The sequence below is a fragment of the Accipiter gentilis genome, chromosome 13, assembly GCF_929443795.1.
Source record: "Accipiter gentilis chromosome 13, bAccGen1.1, whole genome shotgun sequence".
Taxonomy (NCBI): Eukaryota; Metazoa; Chordata; class Aves; order Accipitriformes; family Accipitridae; genus Astur; species Astur gentilis.
Window position 1 is genome coordinate 34,255,676 of NC_064892.1, and position 20,619 is coordinate 34,276,294.

General features: G+C 42.7%; 1 protein-coding gene across 1 annotated transcript in view; it reads left to right on the forward strand.

Moving 5' to 3' along the window:
• FOXO1 (forkhead box O1) overlaps positions 1 to 15,954 on the forward strand; it is a 66,488-nt gene extending 50,534 nt beyond the window's left edge. Inside the window, exons 2-3 of the mRNA XM_049815968.1 lie at positions 9,982 to 11,338; positions 11,730 to 15,954. Of these exons, the coding sequence (XP_049671925.1) occupies positions 9,982 to 11,325 (1,344 nt within the window). The 3' untranslated portion in view covers positions 11,326 to 11,338; positions 11,730 to 15,954. The remainder of the gene's footprint in view (positions 1 to 9,981; positions 11,339 to 11,729) is intronic.
• The last annotated feature ends 4,665 nt before the right edge of the window (positions 15,955 to 20,619 follow it).

Genomic DNA, 20,619 nt, shown 5'->3' on the forward strand with positions numbered 1-20,619 from the left:
TAACCCTGCTGCAAAGGAAGCTTGCTGCTTTCATTGACTGTTTGTTTCTGAAAAACTAGTATTCAGTGACACCCGTGTCCGGAGAATTTGAGTCCTTTGCTTGCTAAAGGAAAAGGCTCCCTCTGCTATGCTAGTACAAGTGTAATAAGGAGATGTATTTCTTTCTTATTTTTTTTCCCAATCTACACAAAGACTCAGTCAACCCAACTTTTTATATTATTGCATGTGTACATCCCCTTGGTATGTTGCTTCCCAAGGTAAGAAATACACACAGGCTTGGTGCCTTTCCTGCAAATCAACAGACATCTCTACTGCCCATGTCAGATGTTGTAGGAGTTGTGGGTGCAGTGCTGCAGGTGTGCTTGGCTCCGTCTGTGGATCCACAGCTGCAAACTTGCAGCTGCTCCTTCTCCATGTCCCTAAGGAGAGGTCTGCAGTCAGGCAGTGGGCGTTGTTGCAATGAAGTAAATCCTCAAGCCTCTCCAGCCCCGGCTAGCCCATGGGGAGCACAGCGAATGGGGCAAGTGTCATGGGCTTAGCCCATGTCTCCAGTGCATCCCGCTTTGCTTTACCAGCTTTACCAGGCTTTACCAGCCTCAGTTTCAAACTTATTTTCCACTGTTGCGGGTAGACCATTGCTTGTAAATTCATCAGGTCGTGACAATCATTCCAACCCCTTAGATTGTCAGTGATTTTGTGAAAGCAAATAATCTTGATCCATGAAGATGAGGAGGAGTTGTGTGGCTCCCTAGTAAAGCATCCAACTGAAGCGAAACATTTAGGGTTAAGTCTGCTTGTGCCTTTACCTAGGCAAGTGGCCAATGACTGCTTTGGTCATTATGCAGAGCTTTTAGCATGTAAAGATTATGTGACTTCTTAGGCAGAGATCTTTCCAATTGTTTCACTTATCCTATTAATGTTTTTGGAGTAATCATACCAGGTTTTTCTCTCTCTTTTTTTTTTTTTTTAATTCGTGGGAGTTCTCTGCATGTCCATGAAGGCCAATGCAAAAAATTAACCCTATTTTCGGACTATGATATTACTTGCCTCTCTGGTTTACACTGAGACTTTGGCCTATTTCTCACCTTATTCCCTCTTATTGGTGAGAACATGTTTCTAGTGCTCCTTTTAAGATGATCTGCTGGTCTAATTAGTATTGATATATTTAGCATGCATACACATTTGTACCTCTTCACTAGAGCTAATGAATGTCAATAAAAGGCAGCTTAGTTTTAGAAAGAAAAAAAGGGGGAAGCTTTCTATAAACAGTGCTGTAGTCTTTGTGATGAATTGGGTGTAACCGTGGAGAGTGGCAGAGGTGAAACGGGCTGTCTGTTAAACAGGAAACGAGTGATTAACATTTTTTGTCCTACTGATCATAATTATTCCCACTGGCTGAAAAAAAATAAACACCCCTTAGTCTCTCTTTACTATAGTCAGAATAAAATTTAAAGCTATTAGTCATTCTGGCATTGTACGGATGAACTGCTACTTTATTACTCCAAATTTTTTATTTATTTATTTTAAAAAAACTTTGCTTACAATTGTGATTCATGTTTTCCTTGCAATAACGTGCTTGTGCTCTGCATTCAAGGACAGCCTTGCATCAAACCGTTACCGCTGCTGCGGTGCCTGTGTCCCCTGTACAGTTGTATTCCTTGTTGGCGCGTTAGAACCTGCACTGAATAATTGTAAGAGGGCTACCTGCCTGTCATGAATCGCAGCAGCCTTCCTCACGGCTTATTGCACTACAGATAATTTTAATGGTTGTAATCCCTTTGATGAGCACACATTAGCAGTGGTGCATGGTGCTAATCTTGACTGCACTGTCATTTGGTATGGCATTGGCATATCTGCAGGTGTTCTCTCACTTACCTTTCTTGAACAAAAGATATATTTTTCTTGTGCATGTGGTGGCCTATATTCTGTGGGACTCTTTCGAAAGACATTAATTTTATCCCTGACCTCTGATGGTTTATTAATTGAATCCTTTACCAGCTTTTCTATGATAGCACCTGGGACTGATGTCAGGGCACCCAGGTTATGCATGTGTCCTCCTACTTTGCTATTTTTGCGTTACTGATGTTAATTGCAGCACAGGCTGCTTGCAAAGGCCAGAGGTCTGAGAGCGCTTAAAGAGGGAGGAGAAGAGGCTCCAGTTATAAGGGCATCCTGACTTTGAGATGTTCCTCTTCAGTGAGGCCCCAGTGTTGGCCTGTATCACTAGTGAACTTGGGAAATGCTTCTTCATCATAAGCTATATATGTACATAGGCATATATACATGTGTGTGTTGCATATTTCTGGAAAACAGGCATGTTTATTTACAAATATGGAACCCTTATATTTGTCAAACACTTGTTTTACATCTGTTGGAACAGAAAGTTTACAGCATCAGTTTTGTAAAGGCAGTATTAGGATTTGTCTGGATCACCAAATACATAGTTATCCCTGCTAGCTTTGAATTTTTTTCATACGATATTTATTTCTTCTCTTACTTTCTACACTTGACAACTTTTGTTTTATCATGATGGCTATTTTGCCTTTTTTTTTTTTTTTTTTTTTTTAAATAACACTGTGCTGCCTTCTTATTGTTGCCTTTTTTTCACCCCTGAAAACAGGTAGGTTTTAGACAAACCTGTTGGCTGTCTTGGCTTCCCAGATAATTTTACCAGAGAGGGAGGAAGTTCCATTTGACAAATCCCTTTTAAAAATCTCACAATTTTCATATGCATCTTCGTCTGTTGTTTTTCCTAATCAGTGTCACTTAGTTTCCTTGGCTTTGAAATGCTAGCAAATGTTTATATATTTGGTGTATGCTGTGTTGATATTATATCATGCCTGTATTGTGGTTGTAGGAATAAATGTAGTTATAAAATGGAGTATTGGCACTGATGTAGGTGATCGTTAACCTAGTTGTGGCTCTGTCTCTCTCTTGGATGGAAGTTTTGGTTGGGGTGTGGAACAGTATCCAGGTGTGTGCTTGCCCTGTGCGTATACTGCTCATATTATGTTTTACCTTGTTCATGGTTTCTACGCTCATTCTTTCTAAATGCCCGTGTAGGGAAAGTAGGCAGGTGTTATCATCTCATTAGAAATGTCCAAACTGCCATTATGGAAAAGTGCTTCAAAGGAGTCTGCCTAGAATGAGGAGGAGGGTATCTGGGGATAGCAATTTGGAATTGCTTAAATACATGTCAGTAGAGTTGCCAGTTCTGACACGTAAGTATGCATAGCCAAGTCCCTTAAACATCAGTGTCTGGAGCTGTGCATGTATTTTCTGCTACTACATACCATGCTCCAGAGGAGAAAGCTCCGGTGGTTGTGAAATCCTGTCCAGTCCTTGATGCCACGTGTGGCAGCAGGATGCAGCCTGGAGGATGGCCAAGCCCCTTTGGTGTCCAAAGATTTTTAGTCTTCTACAGCTGTGAGAAGGAAGTGTAGGAGAGTATAAATCTGCAGATTTAACTGCAGAATGTGCAGGACTTAGATTAAAGCCACTGATATGTGGTCATGGGAGACCCCCTTCCCAGCAGGAGAGACGTGTAGAGACCATTAGTGATAACATACAGTCTGTCCCATTCTTGCACATTCATGCATGGAACAAGGGATGCATTGCTGAAATCTTATAAAATAAAACAGTCTATGAAAGTATCTCCATGTTTGGAGATGGTGTTTCATGGGTCGTGGTCTGGGAAAGGTTCTTGCTATGCCACCATCTGTAATCAAAAGCACAGAGAAACAGTGCAAAGTCCCTCTAGTAAGATTGAAGTGTTTCTGCACTTTTTCCAGCTGACACTTCTTAACTGTATTAACAGTGCAGGACAAAACTGAAGTCAAACAAAAGCACCCCCCCCCAAGAACAAAGGACCCAAAAAAGCCTGACCTGTTTGGGAGGAAATCCTGTCCTTCCACCTTCATGCAGCTGCAGGTGGCACATTGCCAGCATCTTCTAAATGTGACTCTTTGACCTGAGGCTAAGTGACATGCTTTCTGTCCATGCTCTTACCTGACAATGGAGAAGGTTTCTGAGCTGTAATCAAAGAATGCTACAATTGGGTGGCAGAGATAACTATTTCATTAGCATTTGAAGCCTCTGACACTGCAGTCAGATGTGCGGTTGTGTTGGTGAACACTGTAGGTACCAGGAACCCTTTTAAGAGAGAAATGGGGCTAAGGCTGTTTATGAACAAGCGTGCTATCTGTTGACCAAATGCTTTTGAGTGTCCAACGCTAGCTCCGAGGCAAACCCAAGCTCCATGTGCAGCATCTGCATCTGAGCTTTTTGTATCTCATAGTCATTAGATAAGACAAACAGGATTCCCTTACACCAGACTGTTGTACCAAAGGAAATTCTGGTACATCTGGAGTTATCCGTGTTCTCTTTCCTCCTTAGCCTCCTCACTCTGCCCCTGCAAACTTAGCAGGATGGTTGGAAACCACAGCAAAGAGGGTGCCGGCAGTGTAACCATTCCAAGGAGACCTGTCTGTTTCACCAGGTGTGGTCTAGCTTAGCCTTGGATAGATGTTGCATGGTGCCACTTGCCACGGTTAGCCCCTGCTGCTGCTGTCCAGCTGTTAATGCTGAAGGAACCCTGAGCGAGTGTGCTGGTGACCTTCCTGTCCTTTGCATGCTTTCCTCGGAGGTTTTTTTTATGACTTCTTTTTAGAGTGGTGCTTGCTGCTGAGGCTCCAAGAGGAGGGTGATTTGAACTTCTGGACCTGCTGTAGAGTCACCATACACAGACCTTGAGAGGCAGGACTGATGTCCTCTGTAACAGTATATGGAAATGCTGGGGTTTTCACTTCTCTGCTCCAGAGCTTTTGCTTTGGTGTTGTCTCCACAGAGAGATTCTGCTTGTTCTGAATCCTGCTGTAAGCTGTCAGTAACAGGACATGCTAACACAGCTGGCTCATGTGCCAGCCACCGCTGCTTGTAGCAGTCAGCTCTCAGCAGTGATGATGTTAGCTGATGGGTCTCTGAACTTCTCTCCTACCAGTCCTCAACCCTGACTTTTTTGCCAAGCATGTTCCTGTTGCAATATTCTCCAACTATCAGTTAAAATAAAATAAAATAAATAAATAAAATCTCCTTTATTTTTCTTTTTTTGATTTGTGATTATCTTAGAGGGTCATGGCAGAAGCAGTCTTGAGTGTCATATTTCCTGAAAGTTTCTCTCCAGCTTCCAAATCTGTTTCAGATATTATTTGGAGAGATCTGAGAAGTACAGTCAGATACTGTGCCCCAGTCTGTATTTGCAGCCATTTGAGCTGATGGTAGTGCAAGCTGACCAGCAACATACGTAGACTGTCCCTTTGGATGAGGTGTAGGAAGCAGTGGACTGCTGAGATGTCTTCTGAATGAATGGGCAGTCATTAGACTGTTAATTTTAATAGAAATGCTTGACCTGTGTATTATGGAAGCAGTCTTGCTCTTACAGCCTCTGGCTTTGTTATGGCAGCCTCTGCCTCCCGAGGCCAACTCCTTCTGCCTTTGTTACTAGTTACTGGTGAATCTCTTTTCTGAGATGCCATGGCGTGCTTTATTGCAATACCTTCAGCATATCCACTCTGGTGGCGAATCCGCTCATTTTTGTGAAGTGTATCGACTGTTGCATCCATTTCTTGCTCTCCCTTTTGGCGGCTGTCGCAGCACTGTGCCTGAATGGGTGCTGCCTTTGCCTGTGTGTGAGGGTGTGAGCGTGGGAGAGACCATGGGCACTTGTAGATGCTTTTACAAAGTCTGGGTCTTGCAGCTCCACAGATACTCACAGCTCCACAGTTAGATCCTGCTTGGAGAGCTTTGCGGTGGTGTTAAACAGGAGCTCTGCAGCAGGAGCTCTGCTCTGCTTCCCTCTCCCTTGCATGCTCCAAGGGCTGGAGTGGAGGAAAGACGGCCAGCGTGACTGTATGGTCTCACTTCAGTAAGTACAGGCCTACAAAGCTGTCAGGTTTAACAAAGCAACTGTGTTTTCAGGTGTTTCTCTTCAGTAAAACACCAAAACAACTTACTGAAAAAATAATCAAATACCTCAACTTTAATTGTAATAGGGGTATGATTCTTTTTCAGCAATTAGTCGGGTTAAACTTAAGTTGCATGTTTTAGTATGAATATCTTGGGTTTAAATGCAGTATTGGATATCAGCAGAGCTACTTGCACCCAGGGATTAAATGGCTGAGACATTTATTTCTTTAATTGTTTTAAAACGTAAAGGAGTTTGAGGTTTTTTGTTGTTTAGAAGAGTGGCAAGCAGGGTGTTCTCACAGCAGTGCTGTTCAGCTGTAGGAAATGTTGGAAACGCAGCTGAATGATATAAATGTGTAGATTCAAGGAATCATTTTCTTGGCTTCATGAGTTTTATTAGCTGGTATGTGCTCATCACATTGTATTTAGCAGATACTGGGTTTGCATATTTTGGCTCTTAAATCAGCGAGTAGCGATAAGCACATCCACAGTTCCTGGTCTGCGTGCTGAAGTACGGCATGAAGTCGGTTCACAGACCAAACGGAGCGGAGGCTCTCTGCGCTTTATCTCAAAGGTGGAAAATCAATCCCAGGAAACACCCCACAGGTGGCAGCAGCCCTGCTGCCGTCCTGACGAGGTTTTGATAAAATTCCAGCACGGATGCTGTCAGAGCGATCTCGCGTGCATCGCCCCTGCGCGGAAACCCATCTCGAAATGCGGCCGCGTGCTTTTCGCGTCATTCAGGCCAGGTTTGGGGAGGTTTTGCTTCCAAGTCCCGCTGAAAGCTGGGTCTGAAGGCGTCTTACGGCGTGCCAGGGCCGGCGGTGCCGTGGAGCACGCCGGCCGCTGACAGCTGTGCCGCTCCTCCGGCTGCCAAGATCCACTGCTGAAACTATACTTTTTTATCAGGTCATGTTTGTGTCTGGCAAAGATTTGTAGACACAACATCATTAACAGCAGTGCATATTTTCACAAGATTTACCTCTTCAACACTTTTTCCAAGTTAGTAAATCATAGCTTCTTTAATGTCCTGCTGGCTGCGTGAAAAACAGGAATTTATGTAACAAGCTCTGGGCCACAAACCTTTTCCTGTTAGGAAAAATTTTTTTTTTTCATCGCTGGCAGAGTTAGGAGACAGCTCTGTTACTCAAAGAGCGACCTCAGATGTCCTCAGTACAATAATACCAGATTATAACTTTTTTGATGACTAAGGAATAGCAGCAATTTCTTAAATATTTAACACTTCTGTTGCAGAGAAGAGGGGACTGAGCCTTAGCACGGTATTTTCTCTGCCTGATGTTTTGTGTGTTTGATATGCCTGTTTTGATAGTAAACAGTAAGCCTGAGCCAGCTGGGTATGTTTACAAAATACAGTAAAAAAATGAACTGGCGCAGGAGGTTTTTTAATCAACAGACGTGCAGAACAACTTTCTTGCGACATTTCTAGAGCTGGACTTGTGTCAGCCGGGGATTCGGCCGCGGCCTGTGAGTGAAAACAACGGGCTGCGCCAGGCCGGCCTCGCGAGGCTTCTCGCTCAGCCCCTGGGGCCGCGGGCAAGCCCAAAGGTGGGTTTTCGGGCTTACCCTCCCGACGTGCCAGCTGTACCTGGTGAAAATAAAATTCCAAGGCCTTCCCTAATGCCCCGTAGCTAGGTGGAGGATGAGACTTTGATTGCAGGGTTACCTGCAGCGAAGAGAGACAGTCCTGCGTTAATTAGTTAATAGGAGAATGACTTCCTTTCAAAACTGCATAAGGGAACGCTCAAATTGTTGCTGGCATTTGTTTAACTGGGGTAATTTGTTAAAGGTGGTTCTTCGGAGGGAAGGAGAGGTTGGACAGGCTTCTGAGGTGAGGCACGCGGTTTGACGCCCTGCTGTGCTGGTTGAAGAGCGAGCTGCCGCGGGGCCACGTTCTGCCATCTTCTGCCGCCCAAGAGCGCCTCGTGCCCCTCTTTGGGGTGAAGCCGCCCTCCTGGCGGGGTAGTCTCAGCACATGGCTCCCTGTCAGGAGCTAGAGGACTGTCACACCTCCTTGCTGCCCTCGTCTTGCCTAAGGTCTCCTCTTGGACCCCCGAGTGACCAGTCCCGGCGAGCTCTGCAGATGGCCAGGCCCGCTTCGGCTGGCTGGCTTCTCGTGGTCCACAGCGTGTCATGGCCCTCGCAGGGAATTTGAGCCTCTCGTCTCTGATCTAGGCCAGGCCCTACGAGGTGACCGTTGTCACCTGGTGTGCCTCCTCACGGTCTTTGCTCCTTTTCTTCTGGCAGCTGGGTCTATGGGCAGTGGGGAAAGAGGCGCAGCTTTGAGAAAGCGGACGTACACAGGAGGACAGGTAGAGTAGAGGAGGTGAGGGAAGACATTTCTGGAGATGCTGCTGTCACAGGCGGCACTCTGGGTTGGGAAATAGAGCAAAAGCAGCCAGAGAGCAGAGCGGTGGCTGTGTCCCTCCTCCTCTGGTTTGCCTCGCGAGGCACGCAAAACTCCCTGAGCTGTATCATCCTCATGGTTTGCTCTTGTAGTGGGTCTTGGGGGTCAGGTTAAAAACTTAAGATAGATGGGAGGAAAAAGGTAGGAAAGCAGGAAAGACAGAACAGGGTTTTTGTAGGTCTGGTAACCATTTAGTGTTTTGAGATAATTGGCCTGCTGGTCAAGATCAGCTTGGCTACTGCTTTCTAGAAACGGTCTTTCCATTTTTGCTCCCCCAAATTTTTCTTTAGACAACTTGCTAAAAATGAATATGAATGGAAGGCAGCTACTGCATCACTGACTTCTCTGCCATTGAGTTCTGATTTCTAGTTTACCCATTTCATGTGTTGTTTTGTGGTTCCCTCCTACTTGTTCTACATGAACTGCAGTCCTAGCGCAGACCCTGGGTCCCCATGTAGACTGTGCTACTGTCCCACCCTCCTGCCAACTCCCATGGCTGCCTGCTTCAGCACTCTTAGAACTTGTGGCCTTTGTTAGCAATTATGTCAAAATATAGGACAGCTTTTCTGTTGATATAATGTTCTTTACATGCGCTCAGCAGAAAATTACATGAGGAAGAAAAATGCTTATCTACAGCATGGTGATGCAAAGGGTAGCCTCTTGTTAACAGGTCAACCTGTGGGCTTGGATTTTGGATTTTGGGAATTTTTTTCTTTTTTTTTTTTTTTTTTTTTTTTTATTTAAGAGCAAAACATGAAACATTACTCGTGGCCGAAGAGATAATGAAAAGCTTCAGTACGTCTGGTCAGTCTTGGCACAAGATAACTTATGCCCTCAGGTATTAGAAGAGTCAATTTTGCATATTAAAATGTTGATTTTGAAAGAGCAAGATGGTTTTAAGACTGAGGTTTTAAATGCAATTTTGTCTATGCTGTTTGCATTCCTTTTTCCGTAATGATTTCTTAGGCAATTTGTGATGTTTATTTATAAAAATTAGAACTTAATCCTCAACTGGTTTTCTATATGTGTTTTCTCACATAACACAAGTAATATAAACCTCACTAATACTCAGTGGCAATACTCACAGGCTGGCATGTTTGCAGGGTTTAGGGATGTGCAGGATGAGAACCCATTATAAGGACCCTAGAATAGGATCTAGCATTCCTGAACTATGGGTAAATTAATTTAAAAAAAAACAACAACACCCTAAATGCAGTCAGGTTCAACTTACTAGAGTGAAGCTGATAATGAGATCTTCAGTCGTCATCTTGGTCTTCTAGTACAGTTTGTCTCCTTTATGAGGTGTTTGTATTTCAAAACAGCTCCTTCGGTATTCTATTTAACTTTTGATAACGTCAGATGTGATCGGGCCACATGACAGACAAATCAACATGGCAACTCTTTGCAAGCTCGTTGCGGCCACTTCTGAGTGGTGAGCTGATAAAAGATGTTTCTAGACTGGCGTGTTTTCCCATTTCATGATTACCCCTATGTTTTCTAACAAAATGAGAGCATGTTTGCAAAGACAAATGTTAGTACGCCATAAAAGATGCATGTTTTCTCCATTTCTTACACCTTATTTTGTTTTTCAGAATTCAATCCGTCACAACTTGTCTCTGCACAGCAAGTTCATCAGAGTGCAGAATGAAGGAACAGGGAAGAGTTCCTGGTGGATGCTCAATCCTGAAGGAGGAAAGAGTGGCAAATCTCCTAGGAGGCGAGCAGCATCCATGGATAACAACAGCAAGTTTGCCAAAAGCAGAGGCAGAGCTGCCAAGAAAAAAGCATCCCTTCAGTCTGGTCAAGAGGGAAATGGTGACAGCCCCGGATCGCAGTTCTCAAAGTGGCCTGCAAGCCCCAGCTCTCACAGTAACGATGACTTTGATAACTGGAGTACATTTCGACCTAGAACTAGCTCTAACGCTAGTACAATTAGTGGAAGACTTTCTCCTATTTTGCCAGAGCAAGATGATCTTGGAGATGGGGATGTGCACTCCATGGTATACCCATCATCAGCCACCAAAATGACTTCTACTCTACCCAGCCTTTCAGAGATGAGTAATTCTGAGAACATGGAAAATCTTTTGGATAACCTTAATCTCTTGTCGCCTAATACGTCAATGACTGTGTCAACCCAGTCTTCATCTGCTACCCTGATGCAGCAAACACCAGGTTACTCATTCGCATCCTCAACCACAAGTATAGGTTCACCAAATCCAGACTACAGGAAATTTACGTATGCTCAAGCTAGCATGAACTCTTTGCCCCAGATTCCTATGCAGACTCTTCAAGACAGTAAATCAAGCTATGGATCGATGAGCCAATATAACTGTCCCGCAGGACTTCTGAAGGAGTTACTGACTTCCGATTCTCCACCGCACAATGATATCCTGGCATCAGTAGACACTGGTGTTTCCCAGACTGGTGGCAGGGCGCTGGGCCAAAGTGTGCTGATGGTTGCTAACTCGGTGATGCCAACTTACGGCAGTCAACCGCCCCACAACAAAATGATGAACCCTAACACCCGCCCTCACCAAGGACATAATCAGCCAACACCTGCAGTTAATGGTCGTGCCTTGTCACACACAGTGAACACCATGTCACATACATCAGGTCTAAATCGCTTGTCGACAGTGAAGACTTCGTTACAAGTGCCTATGAGTCACCCAATGCAGATGAATGCTATGAACCCGTACGCCCCTGTTAACAGTTGCAATGGCTACGGAAGGGTGGGAATTGTTTCCCTCCACCAGGAGAAGCTTCCCAGTGACTTAGATGACATGTTAATTGAACGGTTGGACTGTGACATGGAGTCGATTATCCGTAATGACCTTATGGATGGAGAAACTTTAGATTTTAACTTTGACAGTGTATTGCCTAACCAAAGTTTTCAGCACAGCGTAAAGACAACCACACACAGTTGGGTGTCAGGCTAGGATGTAGTAGGAGGTAAGCTGTGCTTTTTATAATAAATCTGAAAAACAGCTAAAGGGAAAAGAGATGTCAAAATGCTTAAAAACTGGGTGGTCTTCTGTGTTGCCATGTGAAGTGCCTCTATTACAGTCAGTCACTTTCCAGTCCTTTGTTATTTGAAAATCAGGTTTGCACCGGTGCATTAGGATTGCCGTGTACTAACTTCTGTCTGTTACTTCATGTGAAGCACTGATGTTTTGCCATTAATATTTTAAACAAAGAACTTGCTGGTAACTAGCAATTAATGAATACATTTTTTCCCCCTATTTAAGGTATCTTAAAGTTACTTTGAGCATATTTTAATAGATTTAATCTTTTGGTGTGAATGTTAATTTGTTCTTTTTGTTGTTTTTTTTTTTCTTCCTAGGCTACGGTTAAATTCTCCAGACTTGTCTGACAGCAGGAACTGAGAAAAGCAGTACAAAGATGTCCTTCACCTTCCTTTTTAATTTTCTTGACAAAGCTGTGTGCATGCACTAGCTTTTTTTTTGGGTCTTTTTTTTTCTTTTTTTTTTTCTTCCTTTCGTCAGAGTTGGCAGCAGACAGAGTATTTTCCTGTACAGGATGTTTGCCCAAGGTTTGCAGGTTATGTGCTGCTGTAGATAAGAACTGTGCCATTGGAAATTTCATTACTCTGAAGTGCCAAATTCACTACACCATATAATCACAGCAAAGACTCTTAACTTACATCATGTTGTGCTTTCGGTTTTGTACAGAATGATCTGTAGAAGACGAATTGTTTTTTAAGACTATCTGTTTTGGTCCAAGAAAAGTTTATAAACTTTTGTAAGAATACTGTGATGATCTCATGCCCTAAGTAAGTTTAACCTTCGTTGATGTTACCTGTGTTTTGATGAATTGAGATAACTGTGGACTTCCCTTGCAGCAGTGTGAACTGCATTATTTTACTCAAAATTGCCACACATTTCATATGGGAACAGAATAGCCTGTTAAATATGATCCTACTAAACTCACTGATTATTCAAAGCAAACAGTAGGCTAAATGCCATTTGATAAGTTACCTGTATTCATGTAAATTTATGCAAGTATATATCTGGTTTTCATTGTCAGACTAATGACTTTATTGTTGGACTTAAGATAATTTTTGGAATACTTTCCAAGCTATTTTTCTTATAATTAAAGTCTACTTTTGTTACATAGGCAACTTAAAAAAAAAAATAATAAAACTGAGATCTGGCAGCATTCATAACCTCTTCATTTTGTACAGTATTTTAACTGGATTAAGTACATGTTTTTATAAATTTCCCTAGCACTTGGGAGTGCTAATAAAGGAAAAGCTTAATAAGGTTCTTGAATACAAAACATTTCTGTCCCTTTTTTTGTTGTGTGATGTATAAATATAGACAACTTTTATGTTTAGGAAATATTTAATCAGTTTTATATATGCATTTTTAGAAATGTCATCTGCTTCTACTATCATTTTAACTCAGACTACCACAAAGTGTTAAGTATTCATTGTTAGATGCTTGTACAATGCTTCACATTTATATTTATTTCATGGAGGTCTCATAATGTTTGTGCACTCAAGAGCAGGACATTTTGGAGAAAATTCATTATTTTAGTAAAATTAATGACAAAATTGTCATTTGTCTTAATTAGCACTAGTTTTAGGGTTTGTCAGTGTTTCTGTTGTAATGCAGTACATTTGAAGAGGCAGAAGTGCTACTTCTGAGTGGGAGGCAAAAACTTGTGTGATGCCCTATTGCAGGACAAAACATTACTTTTTTTAAAGAAAGATAAAGTAAGTGGCAAAGTTATACAAATACATGAACTTTAGGGCAGGGGAGAGCATTAATGATAGAGGCCTTGTTCCTGTGGAAAAACTTGCTCATGTTGGAGTAGGTACACTGACAGCTACCTGAGCATTTTCAGGATTTGGTCTTGGATAAATGATTTCTGATTTTTCGTCATCATATGATGCAGTTTTCATGGATATGTGGATAACAGGCCTCACCTGTCTTTTCACTGGTTGCTACACACCATTTGTGTTACAGAAATCCTTGGAGCTTTTTTATGCACTGACAGGATGAACAGCTTTTGTGCTAGGGCTGGCTGTTGCAAAGGGGAGAAATAAAAATTTTTCCACTGATTTTTCTTTTGTCTACGTAGCCCACAACTGGAAAATATTCTAATTGAAACTTATCTTCCCTGTAGCGATGGCATGTGGTAGAGAAAGAAATGGGATGTGCCAAGAAAATGAAGTTTAGTAACAAGCCATACATTTAATGATTCTGTTATGACTTTCCTAAGGCTCTGCAATGTATTTATTGATGTGCTAGCGTTTAGCTCCCTGTTGGGCTTAAATCACTACTAATTGCAGCTGGTCCTACTTTTTTAGATATCCTGTTATGGTTGTCAGCAGTTCCAGAGGCTGATGATAAGCTGTCCTGTGATACAGGATCTCTCCAGCATGAAATTGGTCTTTGAACTTCTGTTGAGCGAAATGAAACGTTCTTAGTGCCGAAGCCTCAGTGAAGCTGCCTGCTTTTACAGGCAAATATCTCTAGTAGCATCTTCACCATCAGGTTCGTAGTCTCTAACGCATGATGGTAAATCCTCGCAGTGGAGCAAGCGAAGGGCTCACATACGTGTTTCTGAAGATCCTTCCTTCTGCTGCATGTGCAAAAATGTTTGCTCCCAAATGGGCACTGATATGCATAGGCCAAAGTAGTTGTAAAAATACACTTCTGCTTGCAAAGAAAGCAGTACTTAATGCTGTACTCCATGGGGTTGCAGCTGAACATGCTACATTTAACAATATACCTCCTGTTTATTATTTACTGCTACTGTATAACTTCCTGTATACAGATATTTTCTGCATTTCCTTTTATAACTATGAATAACATAAATGTAGCCGTTCCTTAATTAAAACAGTCTGTAGGAAGCCCCTTTTAATTATTGTGAGAAAGCAGTTGTAGATAATCAGTGGTTTGGGCTGTGTGGTCAAATTTTTTTTTTTTATTTTTTTTTTTTTGTGGTGCCATGCTAATATTTTGCAATTTTAATTATGGAATACTGTGAAGTCTGGTGAAGGGGCGTGTTTTCTGCCTTGAAAACAAACATTATGTGACCTCTAGTAATAAATCCTTTTTCAGTAAAAGTACCAAGTTTCTGGAGTAACTTAGTTTGTCAGAATTGTTGTAAATGATTGGTTTGTGAATTGTGCAGATGATCTTACCTATGCAGCCTTGTTTTTGACTTTTCTCTGGTTTGTACTGTTATTAAAAGTTTATTGTATTATAGAGCTGTTCAGATATTTTAAATATAAAGATGTATTGTTTCCATAATATAGCTATATGATATATGTTTAGGTAGTAGATGCATTAATTGGAAAGCTCTGCTTTGATAAACTGACAATTTGCCTACACTTATAAGCAAAAGTCATATTGCTTATTATTGGCTTAAGTCAACAGAGCATCCCTAAGAAGAGAAGTTAAAATTGGACCAATTATAAAACAGTATAAAATTTGCACTTGTTAAACCACTGGATGTATGTTAGTACTTTTTTATTTTTTTACTGATTTGAAATTCCTATTTTCATTATGAAATTGCTAGGATCCTTAATTTATGACTGATTTTAAATAAGGTATTCTCATTATTATTATTATTATTATTATTATTATTATTTTGGTAGTCAAAATGTAAAATGCAGCATGGTTTATGCAAGCAAAAAGCAAATTACTTGGCATTAAAACTGGCCTCCTTTTTGAGGGTGTTCCACAAACCAGCAATATCGTGAGAGATTGGCATGTACATACTGCTAGTTCTACTTGCGAGTGGTGTGACAGCTCTTCAACGCTTCACTGCTCTGACTTAGTCACATTGCAGAATTAAAATTCATACGTGGATATTTTCAGAAAAAGTGCCTGATGTACTTCTACAGACACACGAGAACAATCCCTGACAGTTTGTTGTATAAAGCCATAAATGTATATAAATTATGTTTAAAAGGTTTTGTGTCCTTTCTTGTATACGGAGAATGAGATTTGTACCAGGATTCTACTTGTGATTAGCAATCCTTCTACTCGGACATTGTCGTAATCAGTTTCCTTACCGCGTAATCTTTTTAATGATGATGATCCCATTTGGACAATCCTGATGGCATTAGCAATTTTATATGGAAAAATACCTCATGGTACCAAGTCTTGCCTGGCAAGATGATACCATATTAACGAGCAAACACTAACTGCAGAACAGTTAACAAATTTTCCATTACTTGGTATAAAGGAATTTCTCTCTCTTGGCATTGCTTCTGGAATTGGAGCTGTAGCAGGTACAGGAACCTAATAGGGCTGTGTTACCAGTGTTTTATCACGACATAGTGTGCTAAAAGTAACTTGTTTACAAGTCTTTGAGACTAAACGCAAGAAGAATCCATGCCTGACTCTTAGGGCTTGCGAGAGATCTTCGTGTAGAGACACTTTGTTACTGCAAGCTGCATTTAGGCAGCATCAGACTGTGTTGCCAGTGCTTCAACAAGCCTAGTTCAGAGAAAATGACAAAAAAGTCCTGAAATCCTTTCAGAATGGGTATTTGTAAGTATAAGCTCTTAATAAAATTGCTATGACATGAGATGGTAATTAGTGTATCAGAATGTTATGTAATACATTGTTAAAGAAGAAAAAAAAAAAAAGGGGACGCTAACATCCATCAAACTGCAGGAAAGAATTAGTCTGTTAGTCCAAATTACATGTTAGATCCTAATGCTATTAAATGTGGGAGAGAGCCAGCTCTGGAGAGACATTTTTCTCTTCCCTCTGCTCCCCCTGTTAAAGTGAGACTGCTCACAAAGTCCTCTTGGCCTTCTTTTCCCTTGTTTTCACCTCTTGCCTTCCTCTGCCCCTCCTGCCTTCCTTAAGTACGTACCTTTTCTCGGAGTAAGAGTTTTTTCTTTGCTGAATATTTGGGCTATATAGGCCAATCTGCATGGTGCTGCTCCTTTCACAGCCGTGCTTTATGCTGTGGCAGCAGGAGCGCTGATGTGAGTAGAGAGAGCAGGAATGTCTAATTTTTTTATTTTTTTTTTTTTAATTTAGATTGTGTTTCAAAACAGAGCTGGAAGAAAGGAGGAGAGGCTGCCAAAACAGGCAGCCAATAACACCCACGCCACAGTAGTTTTGTGAGGCCCAGATCCCCGCTTGCCTGCAGGTGGGGAGGGAGAGGGGTGGCAGAGAGCAGGCTTTAAATGAATTGCTGGCAAAAATGCCAGTTTGATCTTAAAGTGAGCAGAGGTAGACTTAAAGAGCATGAAAGAATGCATGGCACATAAAAATAGAAATATTTAAAGATACTTAAAAAATAATTTCCCCTTGTACTTTGCAGTCCCATCTTTATTTTAGCTTTGCCCTTTTTTCTTCAGCTTATGTTTTGGAAGGGGTTTTGCGCATTGGGGGAAGCTGAGGATATCTTCACTGATGTTTTGAAAAGCCTGACTTCTGGAATGGGAGGGTTGTAAGATCCAAAGATACTCTCTTCGGGTGTTCGTGAAGCTGTTGTTGGAAAGGATGCGCATCTAATTGGTACATGACTAGTTACTGCTGTCAGGAGAGATAGTCAAAGCTTGTCTCTTGGGAAGGGACCGGCTAGCAATTTATGCCAATCTGGCAACAAGGGATTTGAATCTGCTGATCGAGCACAGAAACCTCAAAGCATCCTTGTGCTCTGAGTCAGTTCTGCATCAATGCAATAAACATGTTTTTGTACAGAAACATCAGCTAATATGTCATGTCAATTGATAATCCAATTAAAAGTACAAATAGCATTAGATGTTGCAGCCATTTATCGTGCAGCTTGTATGCAAAGATGGGTTTTGTGAAGACCCTGAGAAGGAAGAACTTGCACTGAGCAGTGCCTGTGGACATGCCCACTGCTGGAATTGCATGCAAATCCCTGTTTGTTACCTGGTGATGTTTTCCCTGGGGTAATGTTCTGGCATGTGCCAAAATGATAGCTAAAATGAGGAGGCAGGGGCAGCGCCCCATCTTATTTTATTTTATGTTTTTCTACTTGCTGTTGGACCCTGGGGCATTCAGAAATTTTGCATGTATTTTTTTGCGAGTAAACTTCTTGCGTGGGTGTTTATCACTGAGATGATGGGAAAAGGGATGAGGGGTTTGTGCAGTACAACTGGAGGAGTACTGCAGGAAGCTTCTGATGGGTATAACAGGGCTGTGGACTGAAGAGTCTGACAAGGAGCTTGTTCGTAACTTGGAACCTCAACATTTTATGTCCTTGCTGTGTGCTCATCTATAGTTGCTCATGCCATCCTTAAATGAAGGGGCCTTTCCAAGTGGTTGCATTTCCTTCTTGGGGCCTTGGAGTGACACTACCTGAGCAGGCAACTGCCCAGAGGTTGCACAAGAGCTCTGCTGGGTTTCCAGGGAACTGTGGAGTTCGGCAGGAATGTCTAAATTGTATCTGAAATATTCAATCGACTTCAATTTTGCTGAAGTCAGAGGAGTTCATGGAAAAGCCCATTACAGAAGTGCATGTATGGGCACTGGAAAGGGAGAAGGAATGAGAAATTCTGCAGGTATAATGAGCTGTTCCTGGGATGACGAAGCAAGGCAAGCAGTTGCTTCGAAGGGCAAAGGAGGCTGGATTTCTCTGGGGTAAGGGCTCAACGTAGCAAAAAAAGAGCTTCCTTTCTGCTGGACTTTGAAGTTGTGTTTAGTAGCAGCCACAGATGGCACAGCGTCCTAGCCTGATTTGTTGCTTGGGTCTTTTTGACCAGGTAAAAAAAGTGACGAGCTGTTAAACCCTGTGAGAACTGGAGTTTCATTTCAGGAGTCCCAATAAGTTGCCGCTTCCTGCTCCTCCTTTGGTTCCCCCTTCACCCCATCAATTTACGGCACTTGAGAGGAGTGTTACTGTTTGGGGGCTTTTTTTTTTTTATTATATCTTTCCATGCTGCTCAGAGGAGTTGGGCTAGGCAAGGCCCTGGGTCCTTCTTTCAGCCCCAACGGCGATGGCTGAGCTGTGCTGAGGGAAGTTCTTTGCCTCCTCCTCCTCCTCCCTCAGCCCATACAACAGACCTCTCAAATTAACGCCCAGATGAGCCCCAAAGCTGATTCACTTCGGGGATGACTCCAGGAGCACTTTGAGGTGGGAAGTTTTGTTTGCCTGTGGCTCTCCTGCTGGGGGGCTTCTAAACTGAAAATAGCCTGGAGGTGGCAGGGGAAGTCCTGGGGAAGGGCCTTGTCTTGGGGCCGTGCAGCTGCTCCACCACCGGCCCTCTCCCACCCTGCCTCGGTGTCCTCTAAGCCTTGCGCTGAGCCTTGTTGGTCTGCCAGGCAAGGCTTTCACAGGAGGGGTTTCTTAGCAGGGTTTCCGCAGCCCAGGTGTCTCGTCCTGCTGCAGGCAGAATCTGCTGGTGTAAGCCCCTGCATCTGGAAGTTTATTTTTGGCATAAAATAAGAAGTGCAGCCCTCCTGCCTACAGACTGCTTGGGCAGCTGGTTGTCTTCATCTCAGTGGTCCTGGTGTGGTAGGTATAGCAAGCCAGGAGCCTGCAGTGACTGAGCAGCATGCCAGACGGATGGGGCTAGTATTTACTTCAAAAATAACATTAAATAATTAGTATAATTATATTAAATATGCTGGATTCCCATATAACTGCTGGGAGACCCATTGCTTAAATAGGACTGAGTGGCAGATAAATGAAGTAAATAAAAAAAAAAAAAAAAAAAGGTGATGCTGGTCTTTGCAAGGGGTCCCAGCATGATCAGAGGAGCTGGGTTTGACTTCCACGCAGGGTAGCTTCACAGAATGTGTAACGCAGACTCATAACAGGGTGGAGTGATGGGGGGAACAGTGGCTGTGTCCCTGCTCGAGGAAGCTGTGCTTCACTAGTGTGGCTAAGTCAGCAAGCATGGGGACACGGGCGATCAGTGTAACCTGTTTGGATTTTCAGTGGCTTCAGAAATTTTCCTCACTGAAGTTCCTGAGACAACTGGGATGTAATGGAGGTCCTCTCAGTGCCTACGCTGCCTTGAAGGGTTGGCCATCTGAGTGCGACTAGTACTTGGCTTTTCCAAACTAGGGAAGCTGCCACTGCCTTCCCTCAAGGACCTGTGCTGTTCAGTGAGTTTGAACAACGATCAGCAGAAGTGGTTGATGACCTAAATCGCTGAGTGCAACATTATACAGGATAGTGAAATGTCAGGCTGTGCCAAGAGCTGCGGAAGGGTTTCAGGATATTTTGTGAGAGGCTAATTAACCAGCAGATGTGATTAAGTGTTGATAAATGTGAAATAATGCACAGGAGAGAAGGGAAAAGTGAGTCTAGTGCATATGGATGCGTTAATGAACCCTGGCTGAGGTGCTACCACCATGAGAAAGATCTTGGAGTCGTCGGAAGATTTCTTGCAAGTCTCAGCTCACAATTACCTATGGAGAAAAAGACACAGTAGAAATAAGAGTAGGAGAAGAGAATGGGAAACCTCTATTGTGCTACTGCTTACATGCAAAATGCACCTATATCGTAAAGATTGCATGCTGTTTGGTTTTCAAAGAGGGTATTGCAAGGCTACAAAGAGCCAGGAGCAGAGACTAAATAGAAGAAGGGATGAGTGAGGGTGGGTATAGATGAGTGAGGTGATAGAGGTTTGTAAAATTGTGGATGCTGTGGAGAAGGTGAATAGGAAATGATTAATCAGTATTTCTCTTGACACAATTGAGAGCACCCAATGAAATGATCAAGCAGCAGGTTTAAAACAAACAAGAGGCAGTACTTTTTCACACAGTACATAATTAAAATTTGGAACTCGTTGCCATGGGATGTTGTGGAGGCCAAAAGTATAAATGGATTCAAAAAAGGAGTCACCTGGTCTGTATAAATTAATAGAAGATAGGTCCATCAGTGGCTGTTAAATACAATGGTCCGGATGTGGCCTCTGTCTCAGGAAGTCTCTAAATGGCCGGTTGCTGGAAGCTTGGAGCATGTACCAGGGAAGGGATTACTCAGTCTGCGGCCTGTTCCTTACGCTCTTTTCTCCTACGCATCCGCTGCTGGCCACTGTCAGGGACCAGACACTGGTATAAGTGGGCCTTTGATCTGACCTTACAAGGGTGTCTTCAGATACTTAGCTGTGCTGGGAATAGGTGCAGCCAGGAACAGCTGCCCAATACCCTTTTGTGAGGAGGTTTCAAACATCCGTGTGTCCTTTTCCAGTTCTCTGTCAGTGGTTGTGGACCGGCTGTCTCTCTGTTGGGAATCTTGATACCTTTCACTGGGAA